General features: G+C 40.7%; 1 protein-coding gene across 5 annotated transcripts in view; it reads right to left on the bottom strand.

Annotated features, from left to right (window-relative positions):
- RBM33 (RNA binding motif protein 33) overlaps positions 1-16189 on the bottom strand; it is a 134181-nt gene extending 117992 nt beyond the window's left edge. For 3 of the 5 annotated variants that reach the window (XM_007983593.3, XM_007983594.3, XM_007983595.3), the window contains exon 1: positions 15719-15876. In XM_007983593.3, the coding sequence (XP_007981784.3) occupies positions 15719-15761 (43 nt within the window). In that variant the 5' untranslated portion in view covers positions 15762-15876. Of the gene's footprint in view, positions 1-15718 lie in introns of all 5 variants that reach the window. The other 2 variants (XM_007983596.3, XM_007983597.3) reach the window with 1 other exon arrangement.
- Between the last annotated feature and the right edge of the window lie 208 nt (positions 16190-16397).

Genomic DNA, 16397 nt, shown 5'->3' with positions numbered 1-16397 from the left:
ACTTAGGGAGGCCAAGGTAGTCGCTTGAGGCCAGGAGTGCAAGACCAGCCTGGGCAATATATCCAGATCCTATCTCCACAAAAAAACTTTAAAAATTAGTTGGGTGTGGTGGTGTACACCTGCAGTCTCAGCCATTCAGGAGGTTGCAGTGGGAGGACTGCTTGAGCCCAGGAGGCAGAGGGTATAGTCAGCTATGACTGACTCGCTCTAGTCTAGCCTGGGCAAAAGAGCAAGCCCCTGTCTCTAAAACTTAAAAAGCTATTTACAGGCGTAATCAAGTTAGGATGAGATCACACTGGATATTAAAGAGGGCACTAAATTCAATGATGACTGATATCTACATAAGGAGACAGAGATTTGGGTACAAACAGACACACACAGAGGAGAAAGGACATGTGAAGCCAAAGACTTGAGTTATGCTGCCATAAGCCAAGGAATGCAGGAAGCCACCAAAAGCTGGAAGAGGCAAAGGATTCTCCCCTAGAGGCGTCACAGGGAGTGTGGCCCTGCTGGTACATTAATATGGACTTCTGGTCTCCTGACCTGTGAATAAATTTCTGTTGTTTTAATATATCCAGTGTGTGGTGTACTTAGATGTACAGATTCTATCTTTTATCTATATATTCGTTTATGAATTTGGCAATTTTCAGCCATTATTTCCTCAAATTTTTTTTCTGTCAATTTCTTGTTCTTGTGGGTCTCCTATGTGTATATAAGTACACTTGGTGGTGTCCCATAGGTCTTTTAGACTCTGTTCATTTTTACGCATTGTTTTATCATTCTGCTCTTCCAATGGGATCATCTCAATTGACCTTCAAGTTTGCTGATTCTTCTGCTTGCTCAAACCTGCTATTGATCCTCTCTAAAGAGCTTACTTTAGCTACTGTACTTTTGAGTTTCAGAAGTTGTTTCCTTCTAATAATCTCTTTATTAATATTCTCTACTTCTTCATATATCACTCTCCAGATTTCCTTTAGTTTTTTGGTCCACAGTTTCCTAAAGCACTTTAAGCGTATTTAAGAAGGTTAAAGCATCTGTCTAGTAAATCCAGTGTCTGGGTATCCTTGTGGGTGGTTTCTCTTTTTTTTTTTTTTTTTTTTTTTTTGAGACGGAGTCTCGCTTTGTCACCTAGGCTGGAGTGCAGTGGCCGGATCTCAGCTCACTGCAAGCTCCGCCTCCCGGGTTTACGCCATTCTCCTGCCTCAGCCTCCCGAGTAGCTGGGACTACAGGCGCCCGCCACCTCGCCTGGCTAGTTTTTTGTATTTTTTAGTAGAGACAGGGTTTAACCGTGTTAGCCAGGATGGTCTCGATCTCCTGACCTTGTGATCCGCCCGTCTCGGCCTCCCAAAGTGCTGGGATTACAGGCTTGAGCCACCGCACCCGGCCTCTATTTCTTTTTCTCCTATGAATGTGCCATACTTTCAGGCTTCTTTGTATACAATGTAATATTTTATTTACTATTTACTATTTAAAACTGGATATTTTGTACATTGCAATGTAGTAACTCTAGAAACCAGATTCTTCCCCAGAGTTGCTGCTGTTACACAATGAAGGTTGCTGTCCATCTGTTTAATGGCTTTTTAAAACTACTATTTATTATATTCCTTCTTAAGTGTGGTCACTGAAGTCTCTCTTCTGTTATCTCCCTAATCAACTAGTGACCTGGTAGATTTCCTTAAATGCCTGCATCCAATAAAAAGGAAAAACGAACAAAGCCGAAAGAGAAACTGCTTCAGGGGAGGGGGATGAAAATAACAGAGAGAGCCTCTGTACCAGCTCATCAGTGATGAAAACCAATGTTAGGTTCCAAAGTTCCAAAACGGTTGCTCCCAACAGTTCTTGCCAGGTCAATAGTTGTCCCACTGGAAGGACCGGCATCTGGCATTTCCCACTTGACTATCTTCTGTCACATCACAGACTGGTAGAGTGGATTAAAAACAAACAAACAGCCAGGTGCGGTGGCTCTCGCCTATAATCCCAGCACTTTGGGAGGCCAACGCCGGTGGATCACGAGGTCAGGAGTTTGAGACCAACCTGACCAAGATGGTGAAACCCTGTCTCTACTAAAAATATAAAAATTAGCCAGGCTTGGTGGCACGTGCCTATAATCCCAGCTACTTAGGAGGTTGAGGCAGGAGAATTGCTTGAACCCAGGAGGGAGAGGTTGCAGTGGGCTGAGATCACACCACTGCACTCCAGCCTGGGCGACAGAGTGAGACTTCGTCTCAAAAAAAAAATCCAACTATATGCTGCCTATCAGAGACTCACTCTAGACCCAAAGACACATGATGGAAAAAGATATTTCATGCAAATAGTAACCAAAAGGCAACTGGCAGTTACACTAATATCAGATAAAATAGATTTTTAAATTCAAAATTGTTTCAAAAAGAATACTGTATACCAACCAAAGGGTCAATTCATCAAGATATAACAATTATAAACATATATGCACTGAAACAGAACACCAAAATTCATGTAGCAAATGCTGACAAAAATGAAGGGAGAAAGAGACTGCTCTACATTAATACTTATCGAGAATTCAACACCCTACTCTCAACAAATATGAAATCCAGGTAAAAGATTAATAAGGATACAGAGGACTCAAATACTATAAATCAATTAGAACTAACAAATACAGGGTACTTGGACCAATAAGTGCAAAATATACATTATTTTTAAATGTACAGGATGCACTGTCCCTGATACATGTTAGGCCAAAAAATAGTTCTAATCAATTTAAAAACATCGAAAGTCATGCTTCACGAAAACAAGGAGCATTCTCTATCCATGAAAACATAACCAAAGCCCCAATATTTGATAAGCTAAAAATTTGGCTTGTGGTTTTTTCTCATGAAGACACAGCGAAGGAAATAGTACTTAATCACAATCATCCATGGCAGACACTGCTAATTAGAGCATCCACTGGGTACAGTGGCCGGAGTCTGTTGCCCTAGCTACTTGGGAGCCTGAGAAGGGAGGACTGCTTGAGGTCAGAAATTTGAAGCTGTAGTGTGCCATGCTCATGCCTGTGCATGGCCACCGCACTCCAGCCTGGCCAAAATAGTGAGACCAAAACAAGAAAAAAGGAGGAAAAAAACAGCATCCAATTCCGCTGAAACGAGAACATCTTTTTGCCAGGTTAGCTAATAGCAATCACCTAGAAACCTTGTAGCAAGTACATAATCCCCGGTCTCCTCACTGATTTTTGATTCTGGGCTCTTTCTGCTTTTTAAAGCTCCCACTAATTCTGACGGACAGCTAGGGTTAGGAATCCCTGTGTTCATCTCACACTGTGCGTCAGCGCAGGACCTCCGGAAGGAAATTTAACTGCCATGGTGCTCCACAGCACTTCCTGGAAATTTCAGAGTTAAATCCACAAAAGCCAAAATTAGAGGCCAGGATCATCAAAAATAATTAAAGTATTTTCCCAAAGGAGAGACACCATAAAACAGCTAAGGAAAGTGGCTGTTGAAATCATTCCAAAATCGGAGAATGCAAGATAAGCAGAAAATATGAATAGAACTGAAGGGTCGTGAAACCTGTATCCTTCACTCAACAACTATTTCTTGACCACGTAATATATGCCAGGCACTGTTCTAGACACCTGACGTACAAAAAAAAAAAATCTTCACCCTGTGTAGGTTACATTCTAGTAAGAAAAGACAAACAGTAATCCCAATAAACTAATATATGGTACGTAACTTAAGGCCTTTATTGGAAAAGACTAGAGCAGGAGGGTAAAGAAGACGGGAAATGAGGTAAGGGTCAGCTGGTACAAACTGGGCTGACTATAATTTTAAAGAGAATAGAGTAAAACTTAAGAAACAAACCAGTATTACATGTTAATGCGACACATTTTAAAGACAAAAAGTCTATAAAACAAATATTTTTTACAGTTTTCCAAAACTCTTTAACGTCTGACTTTATAGAAAACAGCTGAATTCTTCTATCTGCTTCTGCATTCAATCTCCTGTGATATATATGTATTTTTTCCTAAGACAAGTCTCATTCGATATATTTTTTGGCTGAAATACATGAAAGAAATCCGACTCCAAATAGATACATAGTTGTAAAAGGAAGTACTTTATCTTTTCAAACAATTTCAGATATTCTTCTTTGATACTACACTAATAATCAAAAAGTGGCCATTTCTTAAAGATCAGCTGCAATGCAGAATCTGAAGCCACAGCAATGAATATTTCATACCCTCTTATGTTAAAGAACAAGCATGTCTTGCACTGTTATTGGACCTTTAACCATGATTTTGTGCCACCATGCAGTGGTCATTTTGAAAACACTGGTCCCCTGATTTATGTAGTACTCCAAATGCTAACACATTTCACTATCCAATATACAAAATCACACTGGTTAATAACATCACCAATCTCATCAGGAAAGTCTGCAAGTGCTGGGAAGTTCTCAACCTCACAGTATCAAATACAAGTATTCCAAAATTCTCAGTTTTGTCTGAAAACTTACATGTTACCATTGGCAACAAATAACGTACACTGTTTTACTAGAAGTGACAGGCTCACTTCATTTTCAAGAATCTACCTGCCAAGCACTAAAATCTGAATAACCACAGTCTGTCAATTGTCCTTTCAAGTAAAAATGATATTCTACAGAAGAAATAAGAAAAGCCAGCGCACCTCACTATTAAGTTGAACAAGTACCTTTTTTTTTTTTTTTAAGAGACGGGGTCTTGCAATGTTACCCAGACTGGACTGAACTCCTGGATTCAAGTGATCTTCCTGCCTCAGCCTCCAAGTTGCTGAGAATACAGGTGCACACTACCCTGCCAGCCAGACAGGCATTATTCCTGAAGACAACTGTTATACTTCATGACAAAACAGAAGTCCTTTATGCATATGTTTCCTATTTGTCACAAATATTTTTTAAATGCACTCTAGGATCAAGATTTAATTAAATACTTGCCACTGCCTTAACGTTAAACCACCAGAGAATGTACCCACCATTACTTTTGCAACACTGATGCAAATGTCAGCATGGTAAAAAAAAGGCAAACTGCCTTAATACCATTATGAAAATAGTCTGACTTCACAGACACACTGAAACAGTCTTGGGGACTCCCAAGACTTTGAGAAATACTGTTCATCATTGAGTGAACAAAGGTAGTATGTACAAGGATGTTCATCAAGAAGTGTTCTATTAATAGGAAAAAGTCGAAATAAACCAAATGCCCAACAAAAAAAGCCAGAGCAGAGATCAAATAAAAGTACAGTCATGTAGTTACATATTAGGCAGCAATAAGAATTTTAAAGTCAAACTATGTTTCCTGACATGAAAAAATATCCCCAATAATATCATGGAGGGGATCATACAATATGGTATGGCCATTGCGTATGTAAAATGTATGTGTACACGTGTGCCCAGGATATAAGCCAAACTGCTATAATGGTAGTTATCTCTTCACAAAGAATTAATTATGGATTTATGGTCCTCTTTATTCTTCCTTAAACTTTTAAAACACTCATTTATTAACGTAATAGCTTGATTATCTATACTAGACTAATACATGATCATTGTGAAATATTATTGCAATACCTAAAAGCACAAAGATATTAAAATCATCCAAATTTCTCTGATAAAAACAATTGTACAACTAGGAGAACATCACCGCCAATGTTCATCCATGCACACAGGTGAACACATAATGTGTGGACAAATAAAATTATTAAAACAGGACAACATATATTTTTAATGACGTATTAAATTTCACATTATGTAAATTTATCAGCAAAAAAGCAAACGAATTTAAATTAACAGAATGACTGAAATTTGAGTAAAGATTCCAAAACAAAAAATACATACAAAGGGTAATCTAGTAGCAAGAAGCAAGAACTAACAGAGGGGAGAATAAGACAAATTCATGAACTAGAAACTGTCAATTTAGAAATTCCAAGGCATGCTGACTGACTGAAAATAACAAGGAAGGAGAAGTCAATGAAAACAGCATTTTGAATCTGGAATATTAGCTGTGGATTGACGGATACATGTGCTGGTTTGTTTGAGGGTGGGGTAGAAGTTAATTAGTTTGGTTTTTAAAATGCTGCATTTGTATTATTACACTTCACTCAGCCATCTTTTGCAATATTTTTTAAAAGTTTGACTTGCTGACTGTACTAAATTGCACAATCATACTGCAACACCAACAATTCCATTCAATCCTAACACTAATCATCTGGAGTCAGGGCAGGCCCCACAGATTAAGGACTCAGTTTCACAAAGCTGTCCCACTTCAGATGCCAACTGCAACGAGGTGCCCAGGCTACTCACACTTATCCCTGGCTAAAGTCTAGAAATGCTGGGGTTATCACACCTCCCCCCACTGCTATTACTATAACAATTCACAGGACTCAGAAAAACACTGTATTTACTATTACAGTTTATTATAAAGGATACAAATGAAGAGCCAGATGAAGAGGAACACAGGGCTAGTCTGAGGGGTCAGGGTGCACCACCCTCCTAGCACGAGGAGGTGCTCACCAACTCAGAAGCTCCCTAAACCCAACGATTAAATCACTGACTAATGGTGATTACAACCAATCTCCAGCCCCTCTCCCCTCGAGGGAGGCTGGGGGTTGAGGCTGAACATTCTAACCCTCTTAACATGGAGTTAGTTTTTCTGACAAGCCCCCACCCCAAAGCTATCTAGGGCCCCCACCCCTGCTATAAGCCATCTTATTAGCATAGAAAAGACAGTAAATTCAAAGGGTTTCCAAAGTTCTGCCCAGGGAACCAGGGCGGAAAAAAATATTCATTTTTTAATCATACCACAGCATCCCCCAAAAGGGCATGTCCACCAGAACCTTAGAATGTGGCCTTATTTAGAAATAGAATCTATGCAGATGTAATTAGTTAAAATGAAGTCATTCTAGATTAAGACTGGCCCCTAAATCCAAGGACTGGTGTGACAATTCCATTTCTGGGTATACACTCTAAAGAACTAAAAACAGACACTTGAAGACGTATTAATATACTCAGGCTCACATTAGTATTATTTACAATACCCAAAAGGTGGAAGCAATTCAAGAGTCTATTGAAGGATATATGGTTTAAAAAAAAAAAAAAGTAGCATAGATACATATTGGAATCTTATTTAGCCTTAAAAAGGAAGTTCTTTCACATGCTACAACACTGATGACCCCTGAAGACATTGCACCAAGCGAAATAATGACTCAAAATGTATAGGGCAAGCTAGCACAAGAACCCTGTACAGCCTCTTTGTATTCTTAATATATTGAGTCATTTCCCTGTTTTTCTTTAGAATACAGACAAATCCTTTTTAAAGTTCCAGTTCATAGCAGTCATACTAAATATAAACCAAGAAGAAGAAATGTGTCCACATTAGTGCAGAACTTTAAAGGAAGAACAGCGTATCCATGAAAGCCAAGGGGTAAAAGATTAACTGAGCAAAACGAAAGAGGTCAATGCCCTCCTTACCTGGAAAATGTCCTTCTAAGGGCTAAACATTGTACAAGACATTCCATTTTAACACGGGAATCAATTTTCCTTCAAGACTGAAGATATCCACCAAATTTCCAGAATTCTCTATCATGCAGCAATTAGACATCTACAGTTACAAACTTTTACTTACCATTCTATTTCTTCTTCTTTTCCAGAATCCTGGACTTGGATTAGACACCATATAGACTATTAGCTTGGGATAGAGTTCTAGCAATTATCTAATCTAAGGGTCAGCAAACCAAAGCCCATGGGCCAAGCAGGGCCTGCCACCTGTTTCTGCCCAAATTTAGCTACCACCCATCGATGTAAATAAGCTTTTAATGGAACATAGCTATTTCAATTTAGGCATATATTGTCTATGTCCATGGCTGCTTTCGAGGTAAATGGCAGAGTTCAGTGTTTCCAACAAAAGCCATCTGCCCTGCAAGCCTAAAATATTTACTATTTGACCCTTCACAGAAAAAGTTTGCTGACCTTTGTATCCCAAAAGTTCTCAACTTTCTTTCTCCTCAGTATCACACTCATGTATAGTATGTTCCTAGCTCAAATCACTAGTAGTCAAAATTCCTTATTTTATAGATGAAGAAATCCAGATCCTTTATTTAAATATTAACTAGAAATCAGGTAATGTCCAATAACTTTCTAAGTAAACATATGAGCCTTACAGTATAACTACTAAGTTCTGAGCAGCCAAGCCAAATTTTCAGAAAGCATTCCTACACCATGTTGCTTTAGAAATAATTTGTAGTCACTGTTTTAAAAATCTCTTATGTTGTTACATGGGCCCCAGGACAGGTTCTCCCTAAAATGAACTTTTTGTTTATGAAGCATAGTGCTCATTGGTCATTTGTTTGTCTTTCAATGAACTTTCTTCATTCAGGGTTTAAAAATCAATCATAACAGAAGTCCTGCTTGATACAAGATAGAAGCCCTTCTATTACGGAAGTTATAAAGGCTTGCTCTATCAACCTGGGTAGCCAGGAAGAGACACATGAGCTGAGCTCAGCCTCCTGGATATTCCCATTATGACTTAAAATCTACAGGAACTGAAACTCATTTCTTTTCCCAGGAACCTAGACCCTCTCTAATTTTTTTGTTTTGTTTTGTTTTGTTTTGTTTTGTTTTGGTGAGACAGAGTTTACCCCTGTTGCCCAGGCTGGACTGGAGTGCAGTGGCGCAATCTTGGCTCACTACAATCTCCACCTCCCAGCCTAGCCATATAGCCTTCTAAATGGCTGAGTTTAAGTTTAAGGGATGAAATGTCAAACAAAGGGGAGAAAATGTTGTTAAAAACTTCTAAAATGAAAAAAGGTCACATAAAAATGATTCGGAATCAGAACATCCTCAGACTTCTCAAGAACAGATCTGGATGCCAGAAAACACAGCAATACCGCCAAAAATCTTACAAAAATGAACTCAAATCTAAAATTCTGAACCCAACCAAACCACCAATCAAGTTGTGAAAATTAAAAATTCCTTCAAACTGAGGAGTCTCAGTCTCAAAAAATTTACCTTCAACGCACACACTTAAGAAGCTGTGGGTCGGGCGCAGTGGCTCAAGCCTGTAATCCTAGCACTTTGGGAGACCGAGGCAGGCAGATCACCTGAGGTCAGGAGTTCCAGACCAGCCTGGTCAACATGGTGAAACCCCGTCTCTACTAAAAATACAAAAATTAGCTGGGTGTGGTATCATGTGCCTGTAATCCCAGCTACTTGGGAGGCTGAGGCAGACGAATCGCTTGAACCCAACAGGCAGAGGTCGCAGTGAGCCGAGATCACACCACTACTACACTCCAGCCTGCCTGGGAGATAGAGCAAGACTCAGTCTCAAAACAAAACAACAACAACAACAACGAAAAGAAGCTATGGCACTGCTTAACTCTGTATCAATGTGGAAATCTGAACATAAAGAATAATTTTTCCAGGAAAATTTAAATGATCGCAATTTACTTTTCATCTTATAAAACTAAATAAATCAATAATAATACAGAAAATTGAAAAGATAACTTTTTTAAAGGGAACCAGACCCAAATGGCTCTGGAGAAAAGAGTTCTTCCACAGTCAACAAGAGATTTTTACACTGTCCCAAAAAATTTCACAACTCATTCTAAAAATCAACGTATCATAAATAAAAGGACAGCACAAATGTACACAGAAACACCAAGGAAGAAAGACAATAAGTCAGTCTCCCTTATGATCACAAATAAATCCTAAAATGAAATCCAACAGTATATTAAAAAGAACAAAATGTGCAGATCAAGATTTTGAACCCCAGAATGCCTGCTTAGTTCAGCACTGGAAATCTATCAATACATTACATTAAGAGATTAAAGAACAGGGGAAGAACTCATAATCACAACAGACGCAGAGAAAGCATTTCGCAGCTCAGAGGCAGCAGTGGGGATGGCAGTCAGTGTTCCCGGCGCAGTGATGCTAAAGGGGTCAATAAGAACCTGCCCTCAAAAAATTGTGATTGTGCACTGTGACCTGTCCAGTGGTTCTCTGAGGAATCAGCTGAGATCACCCCCTCAGAACTCTCTCAGGGCTAGAGCAGCAACCAGGCAGTGCTTGTCAAAAGCATTTAAAGACATCCACTAACCAGGGTCACCTGGGGCAAGGGATGATGGACAAGGTAAGCAACACACAAACTGAAAAGCCTGGGAAAGAAGAGGCTGGGGAGGAAAATCAATGAAGGAATCAGAGTGGTGAGGGCCCCCATGTATACTGGGAAATCTGGAAGACAAGACCATGCACACGCTGAAGGCTGGGCACATGCTCAGAAAACAACTTGAAAGAACCCTGGATTTAACCTCTGGCTGATCTTTGCGCTCCGCATATGCAGAAGGTGAGGCTAAGCGCGGGGGGGCGGTGATAAGTGGCCTGCATGAGCAATGAAGTAACCTCAGCTACCTGTGAGCACAGGAGTTTTTCTTTGTTTTGTGGTTTGGGTTTTGTTTTATTTGTAGGTCCAGTCACTTGAGGACATCTCCATCAGATCACTGGCTGGGCAATGACACAACACAACGGAGACATCAGTGACCACAAGAGACAAGAAATAGAATCTCTTTTCATTTGGCAAGTCATAAAAAACCAGACAACTGAAGCCCACAACAAGAAACAGCAAACCCAGAAAAGCAGGGACATTGTGACTTCCCAAATTTCCACATCACAGTATTTAAAATGTCCAATTTTCAGTCCCAAAACTGAGGGACTGAAAAAATCAAGTTAACATGATTTAATCAGTTACACAGGTAAATCACATGGAACTGACTAACATACATTAGGATACAATTATAGATAATTTTTCAGAATCATACAGAAAACATGTCATTCTTTAATTCATTCACCAAGTATTTGTTTAACACATGCTATGTGCCAGGAACATTTGGAATGCATGGTAAAACAGATGGCATTTTTTGTCCTCATGAGGCTTACAGGCTACTGTGGGAGGCAGATTTAAAAGCCAAGTAAATAAGTAAAGAAAATTACAAATTAAGATAAACGTTCTAAAGAAAACAAGAGTGCTACAGGTGAAGAAACAGGAAAATATTGAAATTATCCAGTCTAAGGAGCAGAGGAACAAAAATAAACAGAGCCTTAAAAAACAGGGGGACATCATTAAAAGTACCAATCTATGCACTATGGGAGTCCCAAAAGGAGAAAACAGAGTACCAGGAAAAAGAATTGGAGAAAAAAATAAAAAGCTTCCAAATTTGGTGAAAGACATGAACCTACATATTCAAAAAGTTCACCACTCCAAGCAGAATAAATTTGGAGACCCACACCGAGACACATTATGATCACACTATCAAAAGTCAAAGACAAAGAGGATCTTGAATACACCGAGAGAGAAGTGGCATGTCATGTACAAAGGATCCTCCACAAGATTAACGATTTCTCGGCCGGGCGCGGTGGCTCAAGCCTGTAATCCCAGCACTTTGGGAGGCCGAGACGGGCGGATCACGAGGTCAGAAGATCGAGACCATCCTGGCGAACACGGTGAAACTCCGTCTCTACTAAAAAATACAAAAAAACTAGCCGGGCGAGGTGGCGGGCGCCTGTAGTCCCAGCTACTCGGGAGGCTGAGGCAGGAGAATGGCGTAAACCCGGGAGGTGGAGCTTGCAGTGAGCTGAGATCCGGCCACTGCACTCCAGCCTGGGCGACAGAGCCAGACTCCATCCCAAAAAAAAAAAAAAAAAAAAAAAAAAAAAAAATTTCTCATCAGAAACTATGGAAGCCAGAAGGTGACAGGATGAAATATTTAATATGCTGAAAGATAACAATTGTCAACCAAGAATTATTTATCTGACAAACTGCCATTCAAAAAATTATATCCCCAGGTATGACCTAAGGGACTTTGTCATTAGTACACCTGCCCTACAAGAAATGCTAAAAGTACTCATGGCTGAAATGAGAGAGGCTATTTTTTCCCCACTCCTCAAACTCTCTTGATTGAAGCTAAGAAATTAAGCATGAAAGATTTTCTTGAAGGAAAAAAAAAAGAATTAAATGGCTATACACACAAAATTATCGTTATGAAAATATCTCATTTATCAGCACTATTAGTGATTAAAATGCTCCAAAAATGTCCTACCAGGTAAATTTTACCTGTTGAAGTACAAAAACTTGTTTCACTTTCACAATTTTGAACAAACACCTTCTGCACCATGCTTCATAGTTTTCCTGCCTTACTACATACTGACACAGTGGAAGGAACACTGAACTAGAAGTCAAAAGACCTAAATTCGAATCTACTTCCCTTTCCTAACAGTTAGGTGGCTGAACGTTTCTGGGCTAGTTTACTCTCAAATGTAAATTAAGATAACTGGTTTAGTATCTAAAGTCTTAACTCATCCCAGCAGTGTATCTTGCTATAAAATTTTACCAGCCTGGGGTTTGAAATACACAAAAGTGGATACTAGATGATGGGTATGTGGGTTCATTATTCTACTACTGGGTGTGTTTGAAATTTTCCATTAAAACTTTTTATTTCTAAGAATCGACTAGAAAACAAAAAATTTACAAGCACCCATTTTTTCACCTCACCTATAAAATTAGATTAGCTAAGGCCCAAGAATGCTGTTGTAAATCTTAAGCGAGATAATGCACTTACCAGGTTGGAGGCTTTTTACAATTTGTGTACTGATTTTTTATTTTATATTTTACAAGGAAGCACTGGAACTAAGAAGATCTTGAAACTCATTAAACTACTTGTTCCTTCCCCCAAAATGTTTTTGCCTTTATGTTTTTGTTTTCAGTCTCCAATAAATAACAGTTGTCATTCTCTCTGGTATTAGTAAGGATAGCAATTTCATTCCTCTATCCTTACTACTTGACTGCAATACCAAATGACTCCTTTGAAATGTTTCATGGCAGGGCATGGTGGGTCATGTAATAGTCGCACTCTGAGAGGCTGAGGCGGGCAGATCACTTGAGCCCGAGTTTAAGACCTGCCTGGGCAACACGGCAAAACCCTGTCTCTACAAAAAATACAAAAATTAGCCAGGCATGGTGGTGCACACCTGCAGTCCCAGCTACTCAGCAGGCTGAAGTGGGAGAATCAACTGAGCCCAGGAGGCCAAGGCTGCAATTAGCCATGATCATAAGACTGCACTCATCTGGGCAACAAAGCAAGACCCTGTCTCAAAAAAAAAAACGTAAAAACTAAGCAAACACTCCTACAGACACTTTGTGGTACCCACTTTGGCTATCCAGATTATGGATAGCCAAAAAAGCCTGTTTATCTGGATTACATTCAGTGATATTACTATTTTACTATCCAGATTATGGATAGCCAAAATCCATTTTATTCAATAAATATTAACCACTTACTATACAGGAGACCAGTGATTTTCAAACTGACAATCTTGAACATTTTGTGGGTTGTGAAATTAATCTAGGTCACAATCAGCATTTTACTGTAATGAAATAGAAAACATTAGAGTGCATGGCATAGTATGGACCAACATTGTACATGATTTTTTTTTTAACTTTTATGTATGTACTAAATCACAATGTCAATCACATTTCTGTGGCTGCCATTTTAAAAAGTTTGAAAGCCACTGTGCTAGACAATATGCTAAACTGAGCTGCCAAATAAGCTATCTGTAGCTATCAATAAGGTATTACCAATGTAAATATTTCTCTAAGCTAACATGATTTTAATCAGTTACACAGGTAAGTCACATGGAAATGACTAACATAACTTAGGATATAATTATATTATTTCCTATTCGTAAAGAAAACATTTCATTCTTTAATTCATTCACCAATGTTTGTTGAACACATGCTATGTGCCAGGAACACGTGGAATGCTGGTAAAACAGGCAGCATTTTTGTCCTCATAAGGTTTACAGGCTACTGTGGGAGGCAGACTTAAAAAACAAGTAAAAATGAAGAAAATTACAAATTGAGATAAACATTCTGAAGAAAACAAGGGTGGTACAGAATGAAGAGAGGAGAGGCACAAGAGCAAGAGACAGACATTCCTCAGAAAGAATGAATTCTCAAGGAAAGCCTCCCTTAAGAGCATGAGACCCACTGGATCAGGAGTCAGCCCTGGCAAGAGCAGGGACAGGAACAGTCCAAGATGAACTTCCAGGATAAGGGAAACAATCACACAACATGCTGATGGGGTAAGCAGGGACTAAGTCATACAGAACTCACAAACCTTGGCAAGGAGTTTGGTTTGAATCGAAGAGCAAAGGAAATTCTGGCACTTGTGACAAAATGGAAGGAAAAACTCCAAAGCATCGTGAATAAAGCCTACTTATTCTTCTAAAATAGCAATTTTCAAAACTTCTGACCTCAAAATTATTGAAGACCCAAAAAAGCCTGTTTATCTGGATTACACTCAGTGATATTACTAATTTAGAAATTTAAAATGAGAAACGTAAAGGAATACACAAGCACATATTCCATTAGCCATCAGCATAACGTCCTCACATATTATTCAGCCTCTAGAAAAAATACAAATAACACCTTAGTCTTTCTAATGAAAAGAGTGTTGACCCAAGAGTTCCCAGATTACACTAGGAATGCTATAAAACAAGTAATTCCGACCCCCAGAAAGATAGGTGAGCTATATATTTTAAAATTTTAATTAGAAAGTCTCAGACATAACACGCAAACAGGTATTTAAACTGAAAGAAAAGTGGCATACAACAAATCAAATTGCCAGAAGCAACATTCCTACACTTACTCTTTGTAGTTTTGTTTTTCCATTTTGTCAAGCAAACGTTTTCGATAGTTGGGCCAAAATTCCTAAACAGGATGACTGCAACCTAACCATCTGCTAGCATTTACTAAAAAATACTTCTCGAGTATACACTAGACTGGCTTTTCAACGTTGCAATGGTAAGAACTAATCCCAAATGCTTTTGTTATCCATATTTTACCATCTTTTCAAAGTTTTCAAAATAATCATTTAAAACGTCACTTTCAAGTATCTCTCCACATGTTTTTAAAACCCCCAGTGATATGCAATTTTACCTGAAAGTAGTTTTACCCACAATTTTTTAGCGATAGGTGTTTCATCAGTATTGTTCATGCTTGCAAACAAGAGAAACTATCCAAAGGAACTGACTCAATATCTAAACCTTTTGTGTCACGTTTTCACTTGCAAGACACAAATAAAACACTAACAGGTTTTTATCAGACAACAAATAAGTTAATTTAAAACAGGGATTTATTAAGACTATTGCTCAAGAAATCTCTTTCCAAAATGGCCTACTGTCGCACATTCCTTCACACAGGTGAATCTTTTCACCTGTTATGTTTTTGTAACGGGCTTGAAATCAATCTAAATCTGTCAGGATGGCCCCACAATCTTAACCACCCACCCTACAGCGACCTGACCCGCTCTCCCTAAATGACACTGTCGCGGTGGGGGAACGGGGGGCGCTCTCCTAGCCATAGGACACAAGGCCGGCTTCGGCACTTAATGCCCGCCAACGCCAGAGATAGGCCCGACACTTTAGGCAGCCTTGCAAAGTGGAGGACACACGGAAGTTCACAGGTAAGTACGATCTGCACAGCGGAGAGGAGGAGCGAGCAAGGGATAATGACAATAGGGAAGGAAGGCGGGGGAGAAAACTGAATAGGCCGAACACAAAGACAGTCGGAGCCGGGGAGAGCCTCGTCCTCTCCTAAGCGGGAAGGCCCGCCGACCGGCACCCCCGCCCACCGCGGCTCGGCCCTGGTCCCCCGAGCCCGGCGGCCTCACGTACCTCCGGCGCCTGCTCCTCCGCTCGCTCCCAGGGCGGCCGCCATGGCAATCGCGGGGCCCGGCCTTCAGCCTCGCCCACCAAGCCAGCTGGTGGGCCAACGTGCCTGGTCCGGGCCCGGGTACTGGTGGCGGAGGACAGCCAAGGGAGGGGGCTGCAGGAGGCAGAGGCGAAGCCGGGCGTTTTGCGGTCCACAGCTGCCCCTTCGCCTCCGCAGGAAGAAAACAACAAACTACCGCAACATGGCCGCGGGCCCGCGCCCGCCGCGGTGCACCCTGGGATGATGGAGGCCGGGAGGCGGGCGGGCGCCGGGGCCTGCCCCCGCCGAGGCCGTAGCAGCCCCGAGGCCGCCGCCGAGTTTCGGACGGCGCGCGTGCAACGCAAACACCCGGCAGCCACCTCCGCCCGGCTCCTGAAACCCAAATGTTTGAAGCAGGGCGGGGACGACTGCTGGCCGTAGGTCGATTCCGGGTTCAGTCGTAAGGCGCTTTGCAGCAGTCGGCAAAGCGGAGCTTTACGGCAGCCGGTCTCCCGTTAGGAGTTGGGGAGGGAAGGCCCAGCGTGCGGTCCCCGGTCAGGGGGAACTTAACTATCGTTTCTGTGCCTGGACAGTAGGAGAGTGGGGTCTGAATGAACTGCAGTAGTGAACGCCGACGGCTTGTGTTGAGGGCAGGAAAGGGTG

The sequence above is a fragment of the Chlorocebus sabaeus genome, chromosome 21 (genome assembly GCF_047675955.1).
Source record: "Chlorocebus sabaeus isolate Y175 chromosome 21, mChlSab1.0.hap1, whole genome shotgun sequence".
Taxonomy (NCBI): Eukaryota; Metazoa; Chordata; class Mammalia; order Primates; family Cercopithecidae; genus Chlorocebus; species Chlorocebus sabaeus.
The sequence above is the reverse complement of the archived record's forward strand: the minus strand, read 5'-3'. Positions and strand labels throughout refer to the sequence as shown.